Below are 19,918 nucleotides of genomic sequence, written 5' to 3'. Positions count from 1 at the left end.
ATTTTATTTTTCTAAATATAATTGGGACATATCAAGTAATGTCGTTGTATGTTGAATTTGGGGACATTTTCCATCTGTCACTGAATTAACAATACCTAATAATCCAATGCGTGATGATCTGTAGTAGACGTGCAGAGCTAATACAGCATGCTCAGCTCTTGTAACTGTGCCACTTGTGCTGTAAAACTGGAGTACCCCTATCTGTATAGAATTATTTGTCTAAACTATCTTTGTTCACTGAAGCATATGAGAATTTTCTCCTTCCTCACTTCATCCCTTCACCTCCAAAAATGTGAAAGTTGCAAGGAAATGAGGGAAAATGTTTTATTGCGAATGCTTTACTAATATCAGGCTTGCATGGTCCATTAATACAGACACTTTTGTGTTGTGATAGTTCTAATAAATAATGTAAGTAATGAGTGACAGTTGTTGGATTTTTCTGTTTTTAAATATGCCTATAATATTTTTATTATTGCACAGTTGTATTGTTGACTTCATTGGACATTCTGTGGCTATACCCACAGAACACTTGCTATGAGTAAACATCTACAAACTTCCCAGCTACAAAATTCCCACCTATATAAGTTGAATAGTTGGTGTAAAGATTTGGAAACATTACTGCCTTGAATGTTGATGCAGATGTTTGTTATGGTAAAAGGGATCAAAGGTTATGAGGTCATGACAGAGGTTAAAGGATTAGCATGTGACAATAAGAATTGGTCAGAAAAATGGAAAAGTAGAACTAATTTTTCTTGCACCCACCTGTGCTTTCTGTCAAATAAAAACTTCTGGTAATGACATAGCAAGAAGGAGAGACAAAGGTTAATGAGTAGCACAAGTTCAAATGTGCAAAGTATTGGAGTGTAAATTAGATTATACAACCTAGTGTAGTTGTATAATCTAACAAAAGACTTTGAGACGTTGTGGAAAATGTGAGGCAGGCAACTTAATTTCAATTGTTTGAACACCTTAACACTCATAATACACAATAAAGGCTGTGATAGTCAAAAGCATTGTTAAATGAAAAACACGACTGCTATACTCAAGGAAATGGGTCACATATTTTTTATCAAGTCTTTTTATGTCTTTATACGTTATATTATGGAGAGTATCAATACGTTGTTTATCCTTAAACTTAATACAGTTCTTTGCAGAAGGCATGTTTTACAAATGAAAATAGGTTTGAAACTAAAATTTGAATTATTTAGCAAATATATTGAAGGAAGTTTAATATGGTGAAGCTATGCACTTCAAGAATGGAGCGGGTAAGAAGAAATCTGAGCAAGATACTTGTATTTGTCCTTTTTTAGTTCCTTTGCATGTGGGAATGTGTAGGTAGGTATATATAAAACTCAGGTTTTGATTGTTCTACCATCCAAATTTCTTATTACGCAAAATATAAATTGTAAAAGCTAGAGTCCTTTGTAATTCCCTACTTAGAATGTAGCAATTGTTCCAGTTGTCTGGTTTAGTTTAATTTTTCTGATGATATTCCCATATGTATACATTTTAATTTCCCTTCTGATTTGAAATTAAAAGGAGGGGATAATACACAGTTTTTTTCAAAGTATAAAAATAAACAAATGACCCATGAAGAGCTAAGAGGCAGAAAGTGTCTGTCAGTTATATTACTTCACAGTGGTGGCCTAACAAAAACATGTTTTGTGAATCTAACACACAGATAAAAAGAAAGGTCAGGGTTCACAGAGCTAGTTTATTGCAAATGGTTCTCATGGATTTTCTGTTTTCCCTTAGGTTTTCTGGGTTCATTGTTTAAATGGCCTCTTCCACTCATTCATTCTGTTTTGGTTTCCACTAAAAGCCCTCCAGCATGGTAAGTATTATGAAAAATAAAAATATTGAAAGGCACAAAATGTCTAAATACCTTCTTTTTTCTTAGGAAAGCTTTATAAATACTAACAGTTTGGTGTAACTGAATTTCAAGATACCATTTCTAGAAGTAGAGCAGATACAGTATATTTAAAATGTTTTATTTAAAATTGTTTAAAAGTAGGAATAATGTTATGTACATATACATTAAACTTTATAAATAGGTTTTAAGTAAACTGAAACAAGGTAGAGAGAAATACATTGCTATTTAATTATGCTATTTTTTTATAATACGCTACTATGGTAAATACCTACAAGATCCTAAATCACTACTGTCCCTTGCGTTGTCTCTTATGTTTTGTAAACTTTTATTGCTGATATGTGTACCTTCTCTCCTGTTACTTCAAGGGCATACAAACCCGTTAGCTTACATCCTGTATGAGGACTTGTGACAGAGGGAACTGGGACATCTTGGGACAGCTTAGTCATGTCACTGTTCTAGTTCAACTGTTGTGTATGCACCTGAGCTGCAGAAGGAAATGGGGTGGTTGGGAGGAAAGCTGTATTAATTAAAGGAAACTTGAAAGTACTGCTTCCAGTTTATGGGAATGGTTGGGGGGGCTGTCGTAGGGGGGTTTGTTTTGCTTCCACTTTTGGAGCTTTTCTGTAAAATCAGTAGTTTGCTTGGTTTCCCTGGTGCAGCCAGGCAGTCTGCCCTCACGTAGGGGACAGAAGTATTCTCATGGACATTTTGGAACTGTTGGGTCTGGATAGCAAGGTGGTCACAGCTGCTTGTGCCCAAAAAGGGTAAGGGGAAAACCTCTTGCAGAGTATTTTGTACTCACTGACTACAGATGAGTGTCTTCTGATGGGTAAAGGGAAGTAAAGGTCAGCCTGTTTTCTCTGAAAGGCCACTCATGTCATACTGGATGTGAGTTCAGTGGCAGCGGTTTGCTGGGGAGAGGTTTAAACAGCCCAGGGAAAAAGACGTCCGAAAATGTTAATGCATATTGTAAAACCATAATCTCAAATCCAAGCCAAAATCCCTGTTCAAAGCTGTAGCCGATCCGTGATGATACGTGGTGATGCAGAATGGAGTTCGTGACGTGGTGATGCAGAATGGAGTTCGTGTGTGAACGGCAAAGCAGAGATACTTACATGAGCGCTTGTGAGAGCGCTGTAGCGCAGTCCGCTTGGGCTCAGTCCTCTTGGGCTCACAGCCCCTGGGCTAGAACTGACCTGCTGCCAAATGGCCTCTACACGTCAGAACAAAGTGCGTTCTGTCTTCCTCTTTCATTCCTAGAGAAAGGCCGGGTGAGTAAGGGGAGCAGAATTAGGACCTGGGGATGGTGTACATGGTAGGCGGTATAACCGGTCCAGTACCTGCCATGAGCCCAACTGCTGTGTGAAGGGGAAATGAGCACAGGATGGGAGCTGCTGTTAATTAGGTCTCTGATGTCTGTGTGTGCAAAGAGGAAAGGTAAATAATGCTGTTAGTTTCCTAGGGAGGAGCTGATGAGTGCCAGAGATATCCACCAGAAAGGGTAACTTCTGAGAAAGGATCTCAGCCTCCACCTTCTCTTAGCAAAGAAGAGGCACAGGAGGACCCTGAGACATGAAAAAAGGAATGGGAAGAATGGGGTATAGCTCAGCTTTGTGTGTAACAAGTGCATGAGTGCTGAGTCCCAGCACTCTGAATGATGGGAACAGACTTAACTGCCTGCCTATTCCTGCTAGGTGTATGTACAAAGCAGGAGAGTGCATGTTTGGGCAGGTATTTATTAGAAAGTTGAAAATCAAATCTTGAAGATCATGAAAATCTCGCAGAGCTCACAGTCTGTCCATCTCTTTGAGCATTTTCTCCTGTTTACTCTTCAGTCTCACTTGTCCACCTCTTTCCTATCTGTAAGTGGAAAATTTCAAACTGCATGCATTGTAGTAGAGTCCACCAAGAAATATGTGATCAGAGAATAGGTATGGATTTGTAAGAATTGTCAGAATTTGCTCTATGAGACCCAACCGTTGTACAGTACACAAAACTAGAGTCTTTGCACTCCATGTACCATCATGTGGATATGAAAAGGACATAAATCTTCACTGAAGCTTCTTCTGATGCAACTTTGTCAACGTAACAGTAAATGGCAGAAGCCAAACTTACATCTACAAGTAAATCCACCAACTGCTCCCTCTTTTATAAAGCCTTTAAAATAAGCCATGGTCTCAGCTTTGTTTTCAGGCTTCCAGTGCTCTTGTAGTCCTTTGTGGTATGCTAGTCTGTCCAAGGAGAAAGTTAAATCTGGGAAGTATCAGGAATGCAAACCAGTATCACTAGAGCTAAGGAGGCAGCTGTTGTGAGCTGGGCTAAGTTAAGGAGGGCTGTTCGCAAGCATTTTTATTCTGATTTTCTGTGTGAACTTTCACCTGCTGTCTCCTTCAGAATATCATGAAATAGATCTTTTTTCTTTCCCAGATAAAATGGCCTCACAGGTGCTGAAAAGCTTTTAGAAAGGAGCGCTCTTCATCCGTGACTAAAATGAATTTAATTTCAAGCATGTATGAAGGTGATATGAAAGCTGGAAAAAAACACTACACAAATATGAAAACATACTTAATTAGCAGCATTTAATATACCATATGCTAGCTAAGGATAGTGGAAAAATAAGTGTTTTCAACTACAAACCATTTTTATCAGCTTGCACCTTCCTCTGGCCAGCCCAATATGAGGAGTTTCAAACCCATCCCCATCCCCGCAAAAAAAACCACACCAAACACCTTTATTCTTCTCTTTCCCTAACATAGCTTTTTAAAAGCATCCTTCCTTATGCTCCTCAGCATTAGTGTGTTTTCTTTTTTCTTTTTTTTTTTTGTCTTGTACTTTTATCCTTGCTTACTACATGCACAGCATTGTGATATCTCTGTATGTGATGGCAGTAAAAAGCAATTTTCCAGTGATTAGAACCTCTACAGAAGAGTAAGTGTTCTGGTTTAGTTGGAGTACATGAACAATCTTGAGTGCTAAAAGCATTTCTAAACCGAACACATAAAAATATAGCAAGTTTAGAACTTCTAATTGACAATGAGAAATTCTCTCTGGATAGGTCAGTTGTGTGTTGTCCCATGTCTGCCAAGTACTTTTGCAGAACTGGGTTCAGAGAAGCCTGTGCTTTAACAATAGTTGTAAGTTCTGTTAAATAAACATAAATGCACTGCTTCAGAATTTTGAACTTAAGAACCACAGTACACATAATTTGTATGCAAACACATCTCTTTAGGGTACTGACTGCATAAATCCTCTGTGTATATCCATACTTGCAAAGTGGATATGTATTTTTATGATTCTATATATCTGAGCTGGGTAAATTTTGAACGTTATGAATAACAAGCATCTCAAGAAGTAAAATAGAGTATATTTTGTATTTTTACTGAATCTCAGAAATAGGGATGAAAGCAAAGATAAGTTTCTATACCAAAAATACCCAGAATCAGTGAAAATCTGACTTTCTTAAGGTTTCTGTTTGTTTACATGTTACAATCAATGTACACTATAACTATTCTATTCCATATTTTTCTGAAGGTAAGATACTGTATCTCTGCTCTTAAAGTCACTCTAATTATTACTGAATACAATATTATTCATATTGGTATATGATGTTACAAAAAGCTCCTGCTTCTAGCATAATGCCTGAAGTCACTAAAAGTGTTAAAGGACTCAAAATTATAAAAGTCATCGATCTCTACTGTTCAATAAGGTGAAATCTGCTGTATTTCCCTGTAGGAAATGCTACCATCTCTTTTGTACCTAAATAAGATTTTATAAATATATATTGCTATTGTGGATGTTTAAATGTTTTTATCCATATTTCCTTCCCCAGGTACCGTGTTCGGCAATGGTAAAACTTCAGATTACCTGCTCCTGGGGAACACTGTATACACTGTAAGCCTTCCTATAGCTATCTGGTCCTCTATCAGCTGACTTATCTATTATTCACTCTCTTTTTAACTCTTTGAGATGTGGGTTTGTTATTATTTATAATTCTCTACATAGAAAACTTCATTGTAGTGTGTTAGGTATAAGATATGGCTCTTGAATGAGTCTTTGAGAAGCTTTGAAGTACATTTTGCATTCTAATTCCAGGTTTTAAAACAAAGCAATTTATTAAAGATGCAGAAAATATATCTGTCATTTACTGGAAATTGTCTTTTTTTAAATAATGAGAATTGTAATTCCCTTATTAGCTTGCTCATTAATTTAAGGTAAGTTTCTGCATTGGAGAAATACCATATTATTGGATATGGGCCTGGTTTGTGGGCTTGTGAAGATAAATTTCTGTTCTCCCTTAGTGGGGGCCTTGAAAAAAGGGATAGAGCCACATGGAACCAAGGTTTATAAGATGCCTCTTCAGAGACAACCAAACTGCCAGAATTACACCTACACATGCCTAACAGTAACTTCTGTAACTCTCATAGATATTAGTCATTACTGGTTTGGATTTTTTTCTTTGAATCTTTTATCTCCTAAAATAAATTAATGAAGCTGAATATCTGTTCTTCACTTGCTAGGTATCAATGTTTCCCAGTAGATGAGGGTTTTCCAAGATCTCTCTTAGAAACAAAATTAGACTTTTGCTTACTGTCTGTTCTTCAACATTAAGAGTTTAATTTTTCAACGTCCTGTTGTTGGCCAATACAAAAAAGAAATTAATCTTTCCATCTGAATAAGGGGGCTGTAATCCGAATACAAATTCACATCAAAATAATTTCCTTATGGAATAGGGAAACATCAAAACTGAAATAAAAGTAATGTAGAATACACTGTAGTCCTTTGAGAATGTAGCTACTGTTGACACCTCCTGTGTATGAGAGAAAATTTTGAACAGTGTTTGCTGGTCAGCTAACCAGAAAGGTTGAAGAGCATGAAGGGCCAAGTAACCACAGCCCACTCATGTATTCCCTGCTGCTGTAGCAGGTCAAATAAAATGTTTCCTCTGCCAGTCAGTACGTGGCCTTTAAAGTGGTTCTTTCGGATGCATTGAAAAATTTTGTTTGTTCACACATTTTCTTAAAAGTTCATTTGCTCTACACTTCCCTTTCCCTGTTCCAAAAGGGAAGTCAGCAGTAGTTGCATATGATCATGCAGTCTATCATATGATGAACTGAGCTCCATTAGGGATGGATGGAATATCCTGGGTAAGTGTTCTCTGTGCTAGTCTTAATAAAATTAAGATGTAAGGTCACAGTCATTGTCATAGCTCAATTCTGACAGAAGTAGTTCAACTGACACAGGCCTACTTGTATTATGATCTCATAACAACAAGCAGTATTTAGAAGTCAGTGATGTATCTGAATATCAGCGCTTTCACCAGTATTGATAAATACTTCATGAAAGTATCTACCAGAACCACCTGTTGTTCTGAGTGAAACCGGTTCTTGAGGAGAAGTGCTCTGCACCAGGTTTTCTCCCTGTCTACAAATGTTTCATGGTTTGTTGTACTTAAAAGTTGCAACCTTGCTCAGTTCAGCAGAAGTTTATTTTATGAATTGTATGTATGTATATGTAAGTTACATAACTTCACCTATCCTAGCACCTAAGCCAAGTTTTCCGATAGCATCTCTTTTCCTTGATTGCTCTAAAAGTACGCTTTGTATTGGCCATAATTTTGTAGAGCGAGTTAGCACTGTACACTTGTTAAACCCGGTTTTTCAACTGCTGTAATCACAGCTGAAGTTCTTTCCTGAAGCGATCTCAGAACTTCATCCTGCCCAGTCACTCTGCTCTGCGCTCCTTTCCAAAAGCCAAGCTTGGCACTAGGAAAAAACAAGTTACGTATGCTGTACTAAGAGTTAACTGGATTTCACTAGGTCCTGTGGAACCGAGTGTTTGATAAGTGCTGTTGTTTAGATTGTTACCCACCAGCTGATGAGTAAGTCTTGAAATCTTATAGTACTGCAGAACATCTGAGTATCGGCTGACTCACAAATATCAAAGCCTGAATTTTGGATTTGTAGGAACATTTTCTACCATCTTCAGAAATTGGTTAATTTCTGATACTTTCAATGTAGTAACCTGGAGCTACTCATTACTGTTTGTCAAGCTGTATCCATAAACACTAGAACAGAGGTCACAGTGCAATTGTTCTGTCACCTTCTGCAACTTGTTTTCAACTAGGAGAACTGAAACTTCACCATCTTGGGAGACTAATTGCTTGCTACTAACCTGCAGAATGGCCAAGAATTTCCCAAGAAGACATTTCACCATTATAAGTCCAGACAATGTGCTTTATCATTTGTTTTACAGATTTTTCACTTTCCTTCACTTCAGATTGAATATCTGGGGAGAGGTGGGGGTTGCAGTTGATATATTCCTGCTCTTGCACAGGAATCCAGGGAGGTCTGGAGCACACAGGAAGATTTGAGAGACTTTCAACATTGGGGATGGGGAGTTTAAGATTTAAAAAAAAATCTTTGCATGTGAAGTGTATGTGCACTGACAGTTGTCAGTCATTGTCTTGAAATATCAAAATCATAAGTCTTTGGTACTTCTCATTCTTTTCACTGCTTTTAATCTGTTTTTAGGAAGTCTACATTCACTTGTGCAAAAAATAAGTAGCAAAAGATTCAGACATTAATACTGTTTCTTTGGATCCACAAAGGAAGTCAGGAATGTGCACTGACTCATATCATGTCCTGGAATTATTTCTTCAAACATAAATTTCAAATAGGAGTAGACTGCCATGAAAATATTTGTACAAACATTCTTGAGAGGTCTTTTTTTAAAAGCGCGGTGCTTTATACAGAGTACCAGTTTGATTTATTGTTTCCTGGGTAGGATTCAGTAAGCTATTCTTAGTTTGGATCAAGGTGGGGAGGGAGCAATGAAACCTGCATTCTTGAGGAAGCTGCTGTACATAGTTTGTAAATTTGTTGGGGTGTCAGTTAAGATGCAAGGAGGGTATATATATATATATACACACACACACACACAGTGTCTATCCTTCTGTAGAGACCTGCAGTGCTTGGTTTGTCTATGCAGTGAGAATTCTTGATCTGAACCTAAAGAAGGATGTTTTCTTTTCTTAAGACTGACTCAAAAGTAGCAAGCAGGTGTACCAGATGAGTATTTTTTTTTGCCATAATTAATTTTTTTCACTCATCCAGATATAGCACCAGAACTGGATAGACTACAAATTAAGGACCATGACGAGTGTTATAATTTTCTCCTAATTAGATTTCACACATTTTAGATAAAGGAGTTGTGGTGTTGTGATTTTTTTCACCTTAATAATGTAGTGATAGTTGAAGTAGGAGATTCCGGAATAAAAGCATAAACTTTATAGCTAGGGTGAAAGATTTCTGGCAGGGTTCGTATCCTTCTGTGCACCAGACATAGTGAAAGACTTGTCATATTTAACCAGTTATTTTCAGCTTCTGATTGAAGTAAATTTCTTCTGAATTTCTGAGGCTTCTTGAAGTTCAAGCACTGACAAACTCACTTCATTTCTGCCAACCTGGCCAACAAGCTAGAGTTCAAACTATTGCTCTTACAGTTGGAGCTTGGTCTTTGTGAATCAGTTTTTCAGCCTCGTGTTCTTCAGATTGCACACAAAGCAAGACTTGTGATTACATGTTCACACGTGAGTTACAAAATGTAATAATTATTCCTTTGCTAAACAGAAAACTTGTTTGTGTGAATTTCAAAGGAAGGAGATAAACAATTTTCCTGCATCGACTGGCCCTTGCTGTGGGGTTGTAAACTTTCTACTACTGCTCATCTGTAACCTAAAATAGAGCATGTCATACAGGACAATAACATGATGTTTTCAGAGACTGCTCCATAAAAAGGGTAAAGATAAGAAAAGAGTAAAGATGAGAGGGAAGAATGAAAATGATGTTAACAGACTTCTTCAATATGTTATGTTTACAACAAACATAGGTCTTAGGCTGCCAACATTTAACTGGCTTTTCAGGGTGTGGCAAAGGTGACTTATTTACTAACAAAGTACTAATGAAGTGAAAAAACTTTTGTTTTTTAATTTAGACCAGTGTGAGCTTGAACAATTGCAAGTTTCCAGCCCAGCCTTCTCAGTCTGTCTCTGTGTAGAAAGCAGTAGTCATCTGCTCCATAACTAGGGGTCTACCATCTCTATGAAGTGGACAACACTTTTCGCAAACCTTTCTGTGTAACCAAAATACCATTGATAAAGAAGCTAATGACTCAGTAAGAGATAGGCTTACAGAGCTCTAGGAGGCAAGGGAAATAAGATTTCTAACACAAAAGATGAGTTTTCCAAATCAAATGAGTAGCAGTCATTAATGGAAGCTAATAATTCTTAGTATTCTGTTACTGGTCTTTAAATCTTCTAGGACGATTTTACTGTGGTCATTTCAAATAGGCACTTGAGCTTCAGATTTAAGCACACACAGTTATGAAAAAGAGGAAAACCACAGCTAGCTGTGGTCTAAAAGAATTTCACTGGGGCTGCTGAGAGTCCTGCATGGTTTTTTGGAAGCAGATTCTGTTAAAGTGGAAGAGCTGTTCCACTGCTTCTGCAGATCCACAGAAATGATTGCCTCTTACATTACAAACTTTGGTTTGGATCTTATTACAGAGCTAGGTGCGTTAACACACACATTACTTTATTCAGTATCATTAAGGAAATCACATTGAAATTTAAGAGATTGATTATCCTTTCCCTTATTTCATTTGTGCAAGTAAACATGAAGTATGAAAATCATTAAACTTTTTCTTCTGTTCTGAAAGTTTAGCCAAACTAATGAATTCTGTGTTAAGTAAGATTCCCATATTAAATAAGAATATTCTCTCTCTCTCTCTCTCTCTCTCTCAAGTTTGTGGTTCTAACTGTGTGTTTGAAGGCTGGATTAGAGACTTCATATTGGACTTTGGTAAGCAAATACCTTTACCATATTCTCAAATGTTCTGTAAAATATGATGGATGAATAATTGTATTCTTTTCTTCTTGTTTACTGTATTTTCATTGTGTGTATATATATACACAATATATTTATTAATTATATATATTATCCAGTTTGTCAGCCCTTCCCACAGTATCAAATTAAACTATGGTTACTGCGTGGAAAGACAGAATATCCAGATATAAAAAATAATGCTTAATATTGAAAAGGAGGACATTGGGATAAGGCTTAAAGTAGTCCTTAAACTAGAAAAATGAAATTACTCTGACCTGATTGTAACTGAACTTAAATTGGCTTAAAATGCAGTAGTAGTGCTGCTGAAAGTATCATTTGCTTTTAAGAAATAGCTAACTGGAGTAGCAGTTAAATTAATACAAGGTGTGGAAATTTCATCCCAGTGTATGAGATTCACATTGTAAAAACTAAGTAGCAAAGATCCTTTTTTTGTGTGTCATAATGCATCTGTGATGATTGTTCTGTTTTCTTTTTTTTTGTTTAACAGTTCAGCCATATAGCTATCTGGGGCAGCATTGCGCTTTGGGTAGTGTTTTTTGGACTCTACTCTTCTTTGTGGCCAGTCATTCCTATGGCACCTGATATGTCAGGAGAGGTAAAAGTGGATTTTAACTAACATCCGAATGTGTGCAAAAAATACTGTTTCATTCTTTAGTACAAGCCTAATCTTTATTTGATCCTTTTGCTAACTGGAGGTGCAGAAGAGGGTTGCTTCTTTCATACCTTTAGTGTGATAGCCATGTTTGAAATAAAATGGATTTTTACTTCCATGAAAATGGAGCTCAGTGAACAGGCTGTGGTTATATGGTATACTGAGGAAGAACAGACAGGTAAACTGCTTTGTGTTTCTTTAGTAAGTTTTTATTTTCTAAAGAGAAGTCTTACTGAATTCAGAACTTGGAATTACGATGCTTATTTGGCTAGAAGGTTTTTTTATAATGAGGTAGCACAAGTAGTGCATTGGTTAAGGCTGTTTTTTCAACTTCAGTTTTACAAATTTGCTAAGTATTTGAAACTCTAGTATGCCTCAGAAAATTTGAGGTGCCATAACATTGCGTGAGCAGTTGCATGTCATGCACACAGTTCCTTTTCTATTAATGTGCTACTTGGAATGCATTATTGTAGTGTGTCTTTAACATTTTGACTTAGTTCCTGGTTTCTCTCTCCTTTTATTATCCTGTGTGTGTAAACCTGCTCTGAATATTGCAGATAGGGCTGAATCTATTGAAGATGCTTACTTGCTGATCTAATCGGGACTTCAGTCCCAAATTCTCAAAACCATTCCCATCCAGAAACATCTGAAATTTAGTATTAATTTCCCAGAAGCTCATGTCTGCTTCTGGGCACAGCCAGTACCTCCTGAGCTGAGAAATTTGATGTGCATTCTCAGTGAGAATCAGAAATGGAGAATACCAGCTTCTTTCAGATATTCTTCTAATGGTTCTCAAAGCATGTCAACTAAATCAAGCCTTACACCAGTAAAAGAGTGAGTGCCTTTACCTCCAGCACTGTGATATAATTCAGCAATTTAAAAATTCATGCAGGATGTGGGAAATTTAGGTGCATGTCTGTTCCTCACTTGGAGGTAATTCAGACCCACAAATTCCACCTTCTACATAAACAGTTACGGGAAAAATAGTATATAGGCATTTATATAACTACTGCATTTTAATGGAGAGCACAAGGTATTAACTGAAGTACTTGGGCACCTGATGAAAAATGAATTTGAAATTACAGAATTTTTTGCTGGTTTCCCCATCTGTTATAACCTGTTACCCATATATATATGTAAAATTTGTACATTACCATGTTGCCTCCACTACTCAAAATTAATTGTGTACATTATTCTAAATTAAAGTAATTGGAGCTATCATACTTCAGCAGTTTTCTTCATATACACTGTATTTTATAGAGGAAATAGAGTGGGTTTGAAATTTGTTGGGTTTAGAGATTTTGTAAAAAGTTTATACATCGTTCTTTAAGACAGAACTTTTATAGTGATAGTCACAGTGGGAACAGCAAGGTGTATTATACTTGGTATGACAGAAAGGTGAGTGCTTCGTTGTTTAAATAATTGAATATTTTACTTAGTACATGTTCAGTCTCTGAAGTTATTGTGAGAAAAATGGTTTTGAAGGGAATGTAATTCCTATGAACTTGGAAAAACAGTTCTTCATAAAGAGACATAGCTGTCAACAGAAATTAATACTCCTGGGGTTTGAATTCAACATGTCGCCAAGGTAGTCTGACTTACGACCCCATATTCGTTTATTTGTTGTGATAAACCTCTGTCTGTACTTGATATGGACAGCCTTATTTTGTTGGTGTGTTTGTTTATGCATGTGCACGTATATAGTAGCTTTCAACGCGTGTACATGCACGCAGTTGTCAGAGGAGGGTGGTGTTGGGTGAGGTTGGGTTTGATTTTGGTTTCTTTGTAAGAATATGGCTAGAAGTCTGTAACATCAGAATAAAGTCTCCTAACCATATCATAGACTGTAAGAGCTTACTTTGAAAGCTCTGGTCTAGCTTTTTGAGCTGTTCTCTGTGTGGCTAAAAGTCTTGTCAATGAATACTGCGGCTCAGATTGGAAGCAGGATTTTTGTATGCTCTCCTGGAAGACCCCTCACTGACTGGGTGGTCTCTGGCAGGGCAGAACTCATTGGGTTTCTCTGAAGCAAGTCCAGACCTTCCATAAGTGTTGGAACTAAAAGATTCACAGATATAACTGTGGAAAAGATTGTGGTGTGATAGAAACAAATCCATACAGGCATCTCTGCTTGCCTATGCAAATACTGCTTGTCTAATTTCTTTCAATGCACGAGTCAGACTTGAAGACTTCATCCAAGTACGTTTGGCAGATATTTAATGAACAAGTCAAAAGCTGACCTCTGTTTCTGCAGCTTTTTGTCTGTTTTGCCCTGGCTTGATCTGATAAATTAAAGGGGATTTGCCGGGGGGGGGGGGGGGGGGGGGGGGTCCAAATATGTTCATTAAAAATACCCCTTTTTTAACAAAGAAATAAAACATAAATTAAAAAACTGTAAGAATATTTTACCAGCTGTCATCCTTATAAAGTTTACATGTATTCACTCTCTGCTCCTTAGAGGTGGTAACAAGAGTTCTACCTTAGCAGGTTTATAGCCTTACCACTCCATATTCTTGTACAGTGTTCAACAAACCGATCAGTCCCAACTAGACGGTGATACTTGTCTTCTACAAACACCTTTTTCATGGCTTCTTATAGACAGAAAAGAACCTACTGAAACACTCTAATAAAAGGATTCAGTATAACTTCTTCGTATTGATGTCATGAAAATAATAAGATTCTTGCTGATTATTGCTGGTTCTATTCTAAGAAAATAAGAGACTAATGCTGTGGAAGGGGAGAGAAAAAACACATGGAGATGATGGAAAAATGCATTCATAGGGTGCAGAGGAAAGGTTTCATCTAAATAGCTTGAAACTTGGATTTTTCATCTGTTCCTATAAAATACCTATACAACTCTGATAAATGTGTTTAAACAGAGAACACTACCACATAATGCCTCAAGAAAAAAGAGTTGTAATAGAAGAAAAGAGTCTGTTAGTCTGTTAATGTTGTGAAAACACTTATGTTGGAGCACTGAAGCTAGCGGGACAAAATTAAATCATAATAATTGTTGGTTTGTGTTCATCTTTTAGTAGCAAAGCATCACTCAACACATTACTGAATGAAGAAACAAGTATGCCACATTTTTGCAACTTTTCCCTACTTTTTACACTAATTTTGTTTCCATCATTATGTTTATCATTCCAGTTGTAGAGAAGATAATTAAAGTTGGCTTTTACATATGTTGCTGTATGTTAATAATACAGAAGGAAAGATTATAGAACGCTGTGCTCTGAAAGAAAACTTACTGAAATGAAAAATGATGACTTTCTGACGGAGTGCCAGCAGTTTTGTTTGTTGTCTAGGCCACTACCACCCTTCTTTGACAGTTCTTAATACCATAACCGAGTGTATATTTCCTCCTCTCTCTTTTGCTCTGAGTTTTCCCAAAATAGCCAAACAAGGACCCCTTTGATCCAAAATGCCCTGTTGATCCAGAATGCTGAGGCAGTTCTGGCACGAAGACCTTTGTTTTCTGGTCATTCAAGATTGCTACTCCCACGCTGGACCAGCTTATCCCAGCTGTACAGTTCCTCACAGTGTGGGAACTAGACGTCTCCCCATGTTACAGTACTCCTGAGGTTTACAAACAGTGGTAACTAGGTTGCCAGGTAGGTAGTGCACCAGAAGAGCTGAAAGATGGCTTCTGGCTCACATAAGCAGAGGTATCCTGGCACAAGTGTTCTCCTGATAGGAATAACTGGAATATATAATAGGAATACAGCTGATACCTGTTAGTGATCAGTTAACAGGCATCTGCGTTATAGTACCTGAAACTGTTTCCTTAGTAAAATTCTGACAAAACCTTAGAATCGACATTCAAACAAGAAACCGGTTACATTTTGTCAACCTTGAAACAGCTGCTATTCCAGTTTTTAAAAAAAATAAATCCCTGGTGAAGAAAGCTTCCATTTATTTTCCCTGACTGATGATGTTCAAATGAAAACTGTCAGTTCACCATTGTCATTCTTCAGACAGAGCCCGGAAGGAGAAATGGACAAGAAGTGTGAGAGAAACAGTGGGATTTATGAAGCAGAAGAAAATAGACAAATAGTCTGTAAAATTGAAGAAAGACATGTGATTAAAAAAAGGGTGATAACTTAGGTAATTAATTACATAGTATCTATGGCTAGATCAGGTACTGTAGCAGATCAACTTTTATGAGTCTTCTAGTAGTCTGAAACTAGTGTTTCATCATTAATTAAGCTGAAGTTATTATTATTCACCTTCATTTTATTTTTGTTTGTACTTCAGACTCATTCATTTAAAATACTTCTTCTTGAGTTTATTCTAAGAATTAGGGACTGTAATCTTCTAGTCTTAGACACAGATCCTAAAATACTAGGAATTCAAGTTTTATCTACTTATAGCAAAGTGTTAAAATACCTTTTCTACCAGGAGGATTTTGGTAGTAGTAGCAAAACATTGTTTCTGTTGGAGGGAATTTGATGCACAGTGTATGAGAGAGAAATATGGAAAATATTTCAAAAGATTTCAGGGATCTTTGCAACAACTTTGCAGTCCAAGTAACAGTCTTTATTACAGTACAGTTCATCTGCAGTAATGTTTATTCCTGCATTTGTTGTCTGTCAGTACTGTCTAGTGTGGAGGCATCTGAACAACCAGCTTTACAGGTTATTTTCCTGATATTTTACCACTAAAGATTGTGAGTTTAAGTGTTGATGCATGAGAAAGAAAGAAAGAAGAAAAACAAAACCTTACTTGTGTGCATTTTGTGGTTAGATTTAACACTGTTACGGAGAACCAGGTCATAGCACAGGACATCTTCTTTGACTCATTACATGAAACAAGCTCCATTTAATTTCAAAAAAGGTGCTGCTACGACTAGAAGAACATTTTCATTGCAGATTTAAGTAAATCAGCTGTACAGGACTCTCTCAGCTGCATTAATATAACTGAAGTTGATACTTTTCTTCTATGTATAACATTAACAAAGCGAGTAAGTGAAGTATACTTCCAGTATTTTTAAAAAAATTACAGTATTTTCTCAGTTTGAACCACATGTAGTTTGCATAAATATCTAAAAGTAAATGCCAAGTCTCTTCATATTTGATGATGTATTTACTTTGTAGATGTAACTTTTTTCTTTGAGACTCTCCAATACACAGAAAACTGTTCTGTGATGCTGGAAAAAAATGCATTTCGTATCTGTGATCCCGTGAATTTGCAGAAGTTCCTGTTGTCCATGTTCTGTCATATTGTGCATTATACCCACTTGAAAGAAATAAATGATGCTGTGTATAAATTGTTAATTTTTTATATCTATGTAGTCCTTTTGCAATAATTGCATTAATTAATGAAATTTCTGTAATTTATAGCACCTAAGCGTAGCTACCATTCAAGTGTTGTAGACTATAAAGTTCCTAGAAACTTCCATTAATGCTTCCATCCTTGCAACTCAAAAGGCTAGTTTTCTTTCTAATGCCACTTAAAAAAACAGATTTACTTTTAAAATTATAAAATAGATATATTGCTGAGCTGGTGTGGTTATCATTTTCTTGAACAACTATGGTTGTGCTTTAACTTGAAAACCTGTAATTCGGGAGAAGAGAGGAATAAACTGACCTGTTGTATATTTCATACTAGTACAACTCCTGACTGTTTGGGGTTTGTTACTGTTAAGTGCTCCAGGATAGGCCTCTTTTTATACACCTATATGATTAATAAATTAGCTTAAAATTGTAATACTTTCTGGAATAAGAAGTATGACATTGGGATTAAAATCCAAAGTTCAGTATCTGCAGAACTTTCTAATTTATTGTGGTAGTGTACATAATGCACTGTAAAGTTCTCCAGAGCACCATCTATTTCTGCTCTGTCTGACCCAGGGGATCTGTAAAACTACTGGTGGAAATTGAAGTTAACAAACAAGTGTGTATTTTACAGAATTTTAGATAATTTGATTGAGGTTTGCAGAATCTTTGTGAATATTATTCATAATATAACTCTGTGATGTATTGAATATTTTTAAAAGTTAATCAGAATTCATCCCGTATATCTGTTTTCGTCATGTATCCTCACCTGAGAGCCTAAAATTATGTTACCATTCTGGCACTAACATATTTTAGCTTATTTAATGCTTTAAATATAAAGTTTGATTTTAGCCTTTCACTTCAAGAATCTGAAATATTTTCATAAGGGATTTTTTTTTTGCCATTTAATTCCCATTAGGTAGTTTTCATTTTGAGCCCTCAGACCTTCACGGTTTAATTGTACTTAGTGTAGTACTAGGCAATTATTAGCCACAGCCTGCTATTGCCAGATACACTTCAAAGATCCTTTTCCATATTCAATAGTTACATTCTCATTCTGGTTCTTTGACTGCACAGGTACAAACAGAAACAGCAGAGCTGATCTTTGAACTGCCAAATTTATCTTTTCTGCTTATGATGCTCTGTTTTGGTAGTATTACCATTCTGATATTCTTCTTCTGAGTGTTTTCTCATTATCAGCATTTAACTGAATTCTGCCAATCTCCTTTATAAACAAAAGTTAAGGTTTTTTTCTGTTTAAAATGTTAAGAATGAAATTCAGTACACATTCCTGTTGTAGCTATGCATACAACACTTAAGAGATTAATGATATTCAGCTGCCATCCTTCTCCATAGCAGCTTGCTCTTCTGATGCGTGGTATGGATGACTTCGGTTCTTCAGGGATGTCAGTGAAACTCAGATGTTTCCTGTACTCCTTCCTGTGACAGCGCAGATAGCCCCTGTCCGGGTAACAAACTCTGCTGAACCACCACAACTCATCTGTTCATCATGGCTTTCCATCTCCTTTGCCCCATTTCTTACATCGTCTTTGAATCGACTCAGCCAGGTTTCCCTGTGAGTCCTTTACTCCGAGGCAGAGGAGGACAGTCTAGCCTTCCCTTGCAGAACAACCGATGTTCTTTGATTACAAGCATGACTAAAGGTAGTCTGATAAATCTCACCTTGCTGACATTTTCTAGCTTGTCTAACGTCACATACAGGTGGCTCATTCTCTTGAATTTGTCTAAAGGTTATTTTTCAGCTCTGTTAGTTCAAGCTGCAGTGCAACCTTGTTAGCCAAACCTTTGCTAACAGAACCTTCTTCTCTTCCTAATTCTTGGGGGAGCTTTTTTTGTTTGTGTTTCGTTCTCCTCTCCAGCTTTTTGAGGAAATGTCCAGGTATTAGTATTTATCGTGAAGCCTTTTTGCTTTACTCTTTTCTTGCTCTTTGTCTTTGAAAGCACTTGCATTGCTGCTTCTGTCTAAAGTCAACAGAGATAGCAGCTGATAATTTCTCTTCATAAGAGCTATTCCTGGCACCATGATTTATGGTGGTTTTTCTGTGTGATTTTTGCAAACGTGAAATATCTGTTGAGGTAACCTAGGTTTTCATAAAATGCAAGGGAAGAATTAAATGCCTATGAACTTAATTCACAAAGTGGAAATGAGCAGCCACTCTAAACTAGTCACAGGAACATGTAATAAGGTGCAGTCTTGCATTTCATCGCTTTCTGGGCTCAAATGCCTTACTGTGGTTAGAGATAAGTGCTAATCTGATGATTCACAGACCTAAACTACCTTCCACAGTTAGACTCCTATGTTTTTTAAAATACCCATTTATCCAACAGTTAAATTCTAGAACATTGACGCCAAATCAATGTCACACAGAAGCCAGGTTTAAGTTTCTCTTTACTTTGCAGCTTTCGGGGTAATGCTTCCTGCTGAAAGGGTGACTGAACAGGGAACTGTCCCCTCTGCTGTTCTGCTTCATATGGAATAATCGAATATTTGCTGGGTCAGAAGAGGCAGTGCTGGCTTTTGCTCAGCCTGTGTCATTAAGGTACTATCTCTCGTAGTTCTTGTAAGGAACGCAAGATGTGTGTTCCAATGGATGCTTAGAGTATTAAAATATTAACTGAAACAAGGGACTGAACTAAAGACACATCGGTAGAAGAGAGACCTAAAGTCTCTGTTAATCTTCTGTATTGCTCTGTCACCACAGAGGTACTTTTCAAAGCTTTAGGATTTATAGTACACATTTGTGTTAGTGGGCTTTTGTATATATGTATTTATTATATTATTATTTGTGTTTATATAATTAAGACCATGATCTTAATCACCCTTCTGTAGGATACAGTCCACCCTTCATCCCTGCCTGCAGTGAGGAATTTGGTGACCTTGCAATGGACTATTTGTGTCCTTGGCAGAAGAAAATGAGAGCAGCTAGGGAAAAAGTAAAGGCATGTTCCTTAGTCTATCCTTACTGATTTTTCTTGTCTCCTAGGAGATTTATTCAAGTAAGAATTTGTAGATTCTGCCTGCAGATACCGACCATTAACCTACTGCCTGGCACTGCCTCCGTTTCAGTACCCCTTAGTGTTTGTTGTATAGCAGTAAAGCTTTGGTTTGTATGTGCAGAAAAGGGAGGGATGCCCTTTTTGGTATACTAATAAGCAGAGCTCCTGCTAAATTCTTGATAGGAACTGTGAGAAGGTT

General features: G+C 36.8%; 1 protein-coding gene across 4 annotated transcripts in view; it reads left to right on the top strand.

The window, feature by feature from the left end:
• The window catches only part of ATP8A1 (ATPase phospholipid transporting 8A1), a 117,503-nt gene that overhangs the window by 82,406 nt on the left and 15,179 nt on the right, over positions 1-19,918 (top strand). For all 4 annotated transcript variants that reach the window (XM_055728231.1, XM_055728162.1, XM_055728298.1 and 1 more), the window contains 4 exons: positions 1,756-1,834; positions 5,703-5,764; positions 10,675-10,731; positions 11,264-11,371. In XM_055728231.1, coding sequence (XP_055584206.1) covers positions 1,756-1,834; positions 5,703-5,764; positions 10,675-10,731; positions 11,264-11,371 — 306 coding nt within the window. The remainder of the gene's footprint in view (positions 1-1,755; positions 1,835-5,702; positions 5,765-10,674; positions 10,732-11,263; positions 11,372-19,918) is intronic.

Source organism: Falco cherrug, chromosome 1, assembly GCF_023634085.1.
Source record: "Falco cherrug isolate bFalChe1 chromosome 1, bFalChe1.pri, whole genome shotgun sequence".
Classification (NCBI taxonomy): domain Eukaryota; kingdom Metazoa; phylum Chordata; class Aves; order Falconiformes; family Falconidae; genus Falco; species Falco cherrug.
The sequence above is the reverse complement of the archived record's forward strand: the minus strand, read 5'-3'. Positions and strand labels throughout refer to the sequence as shown.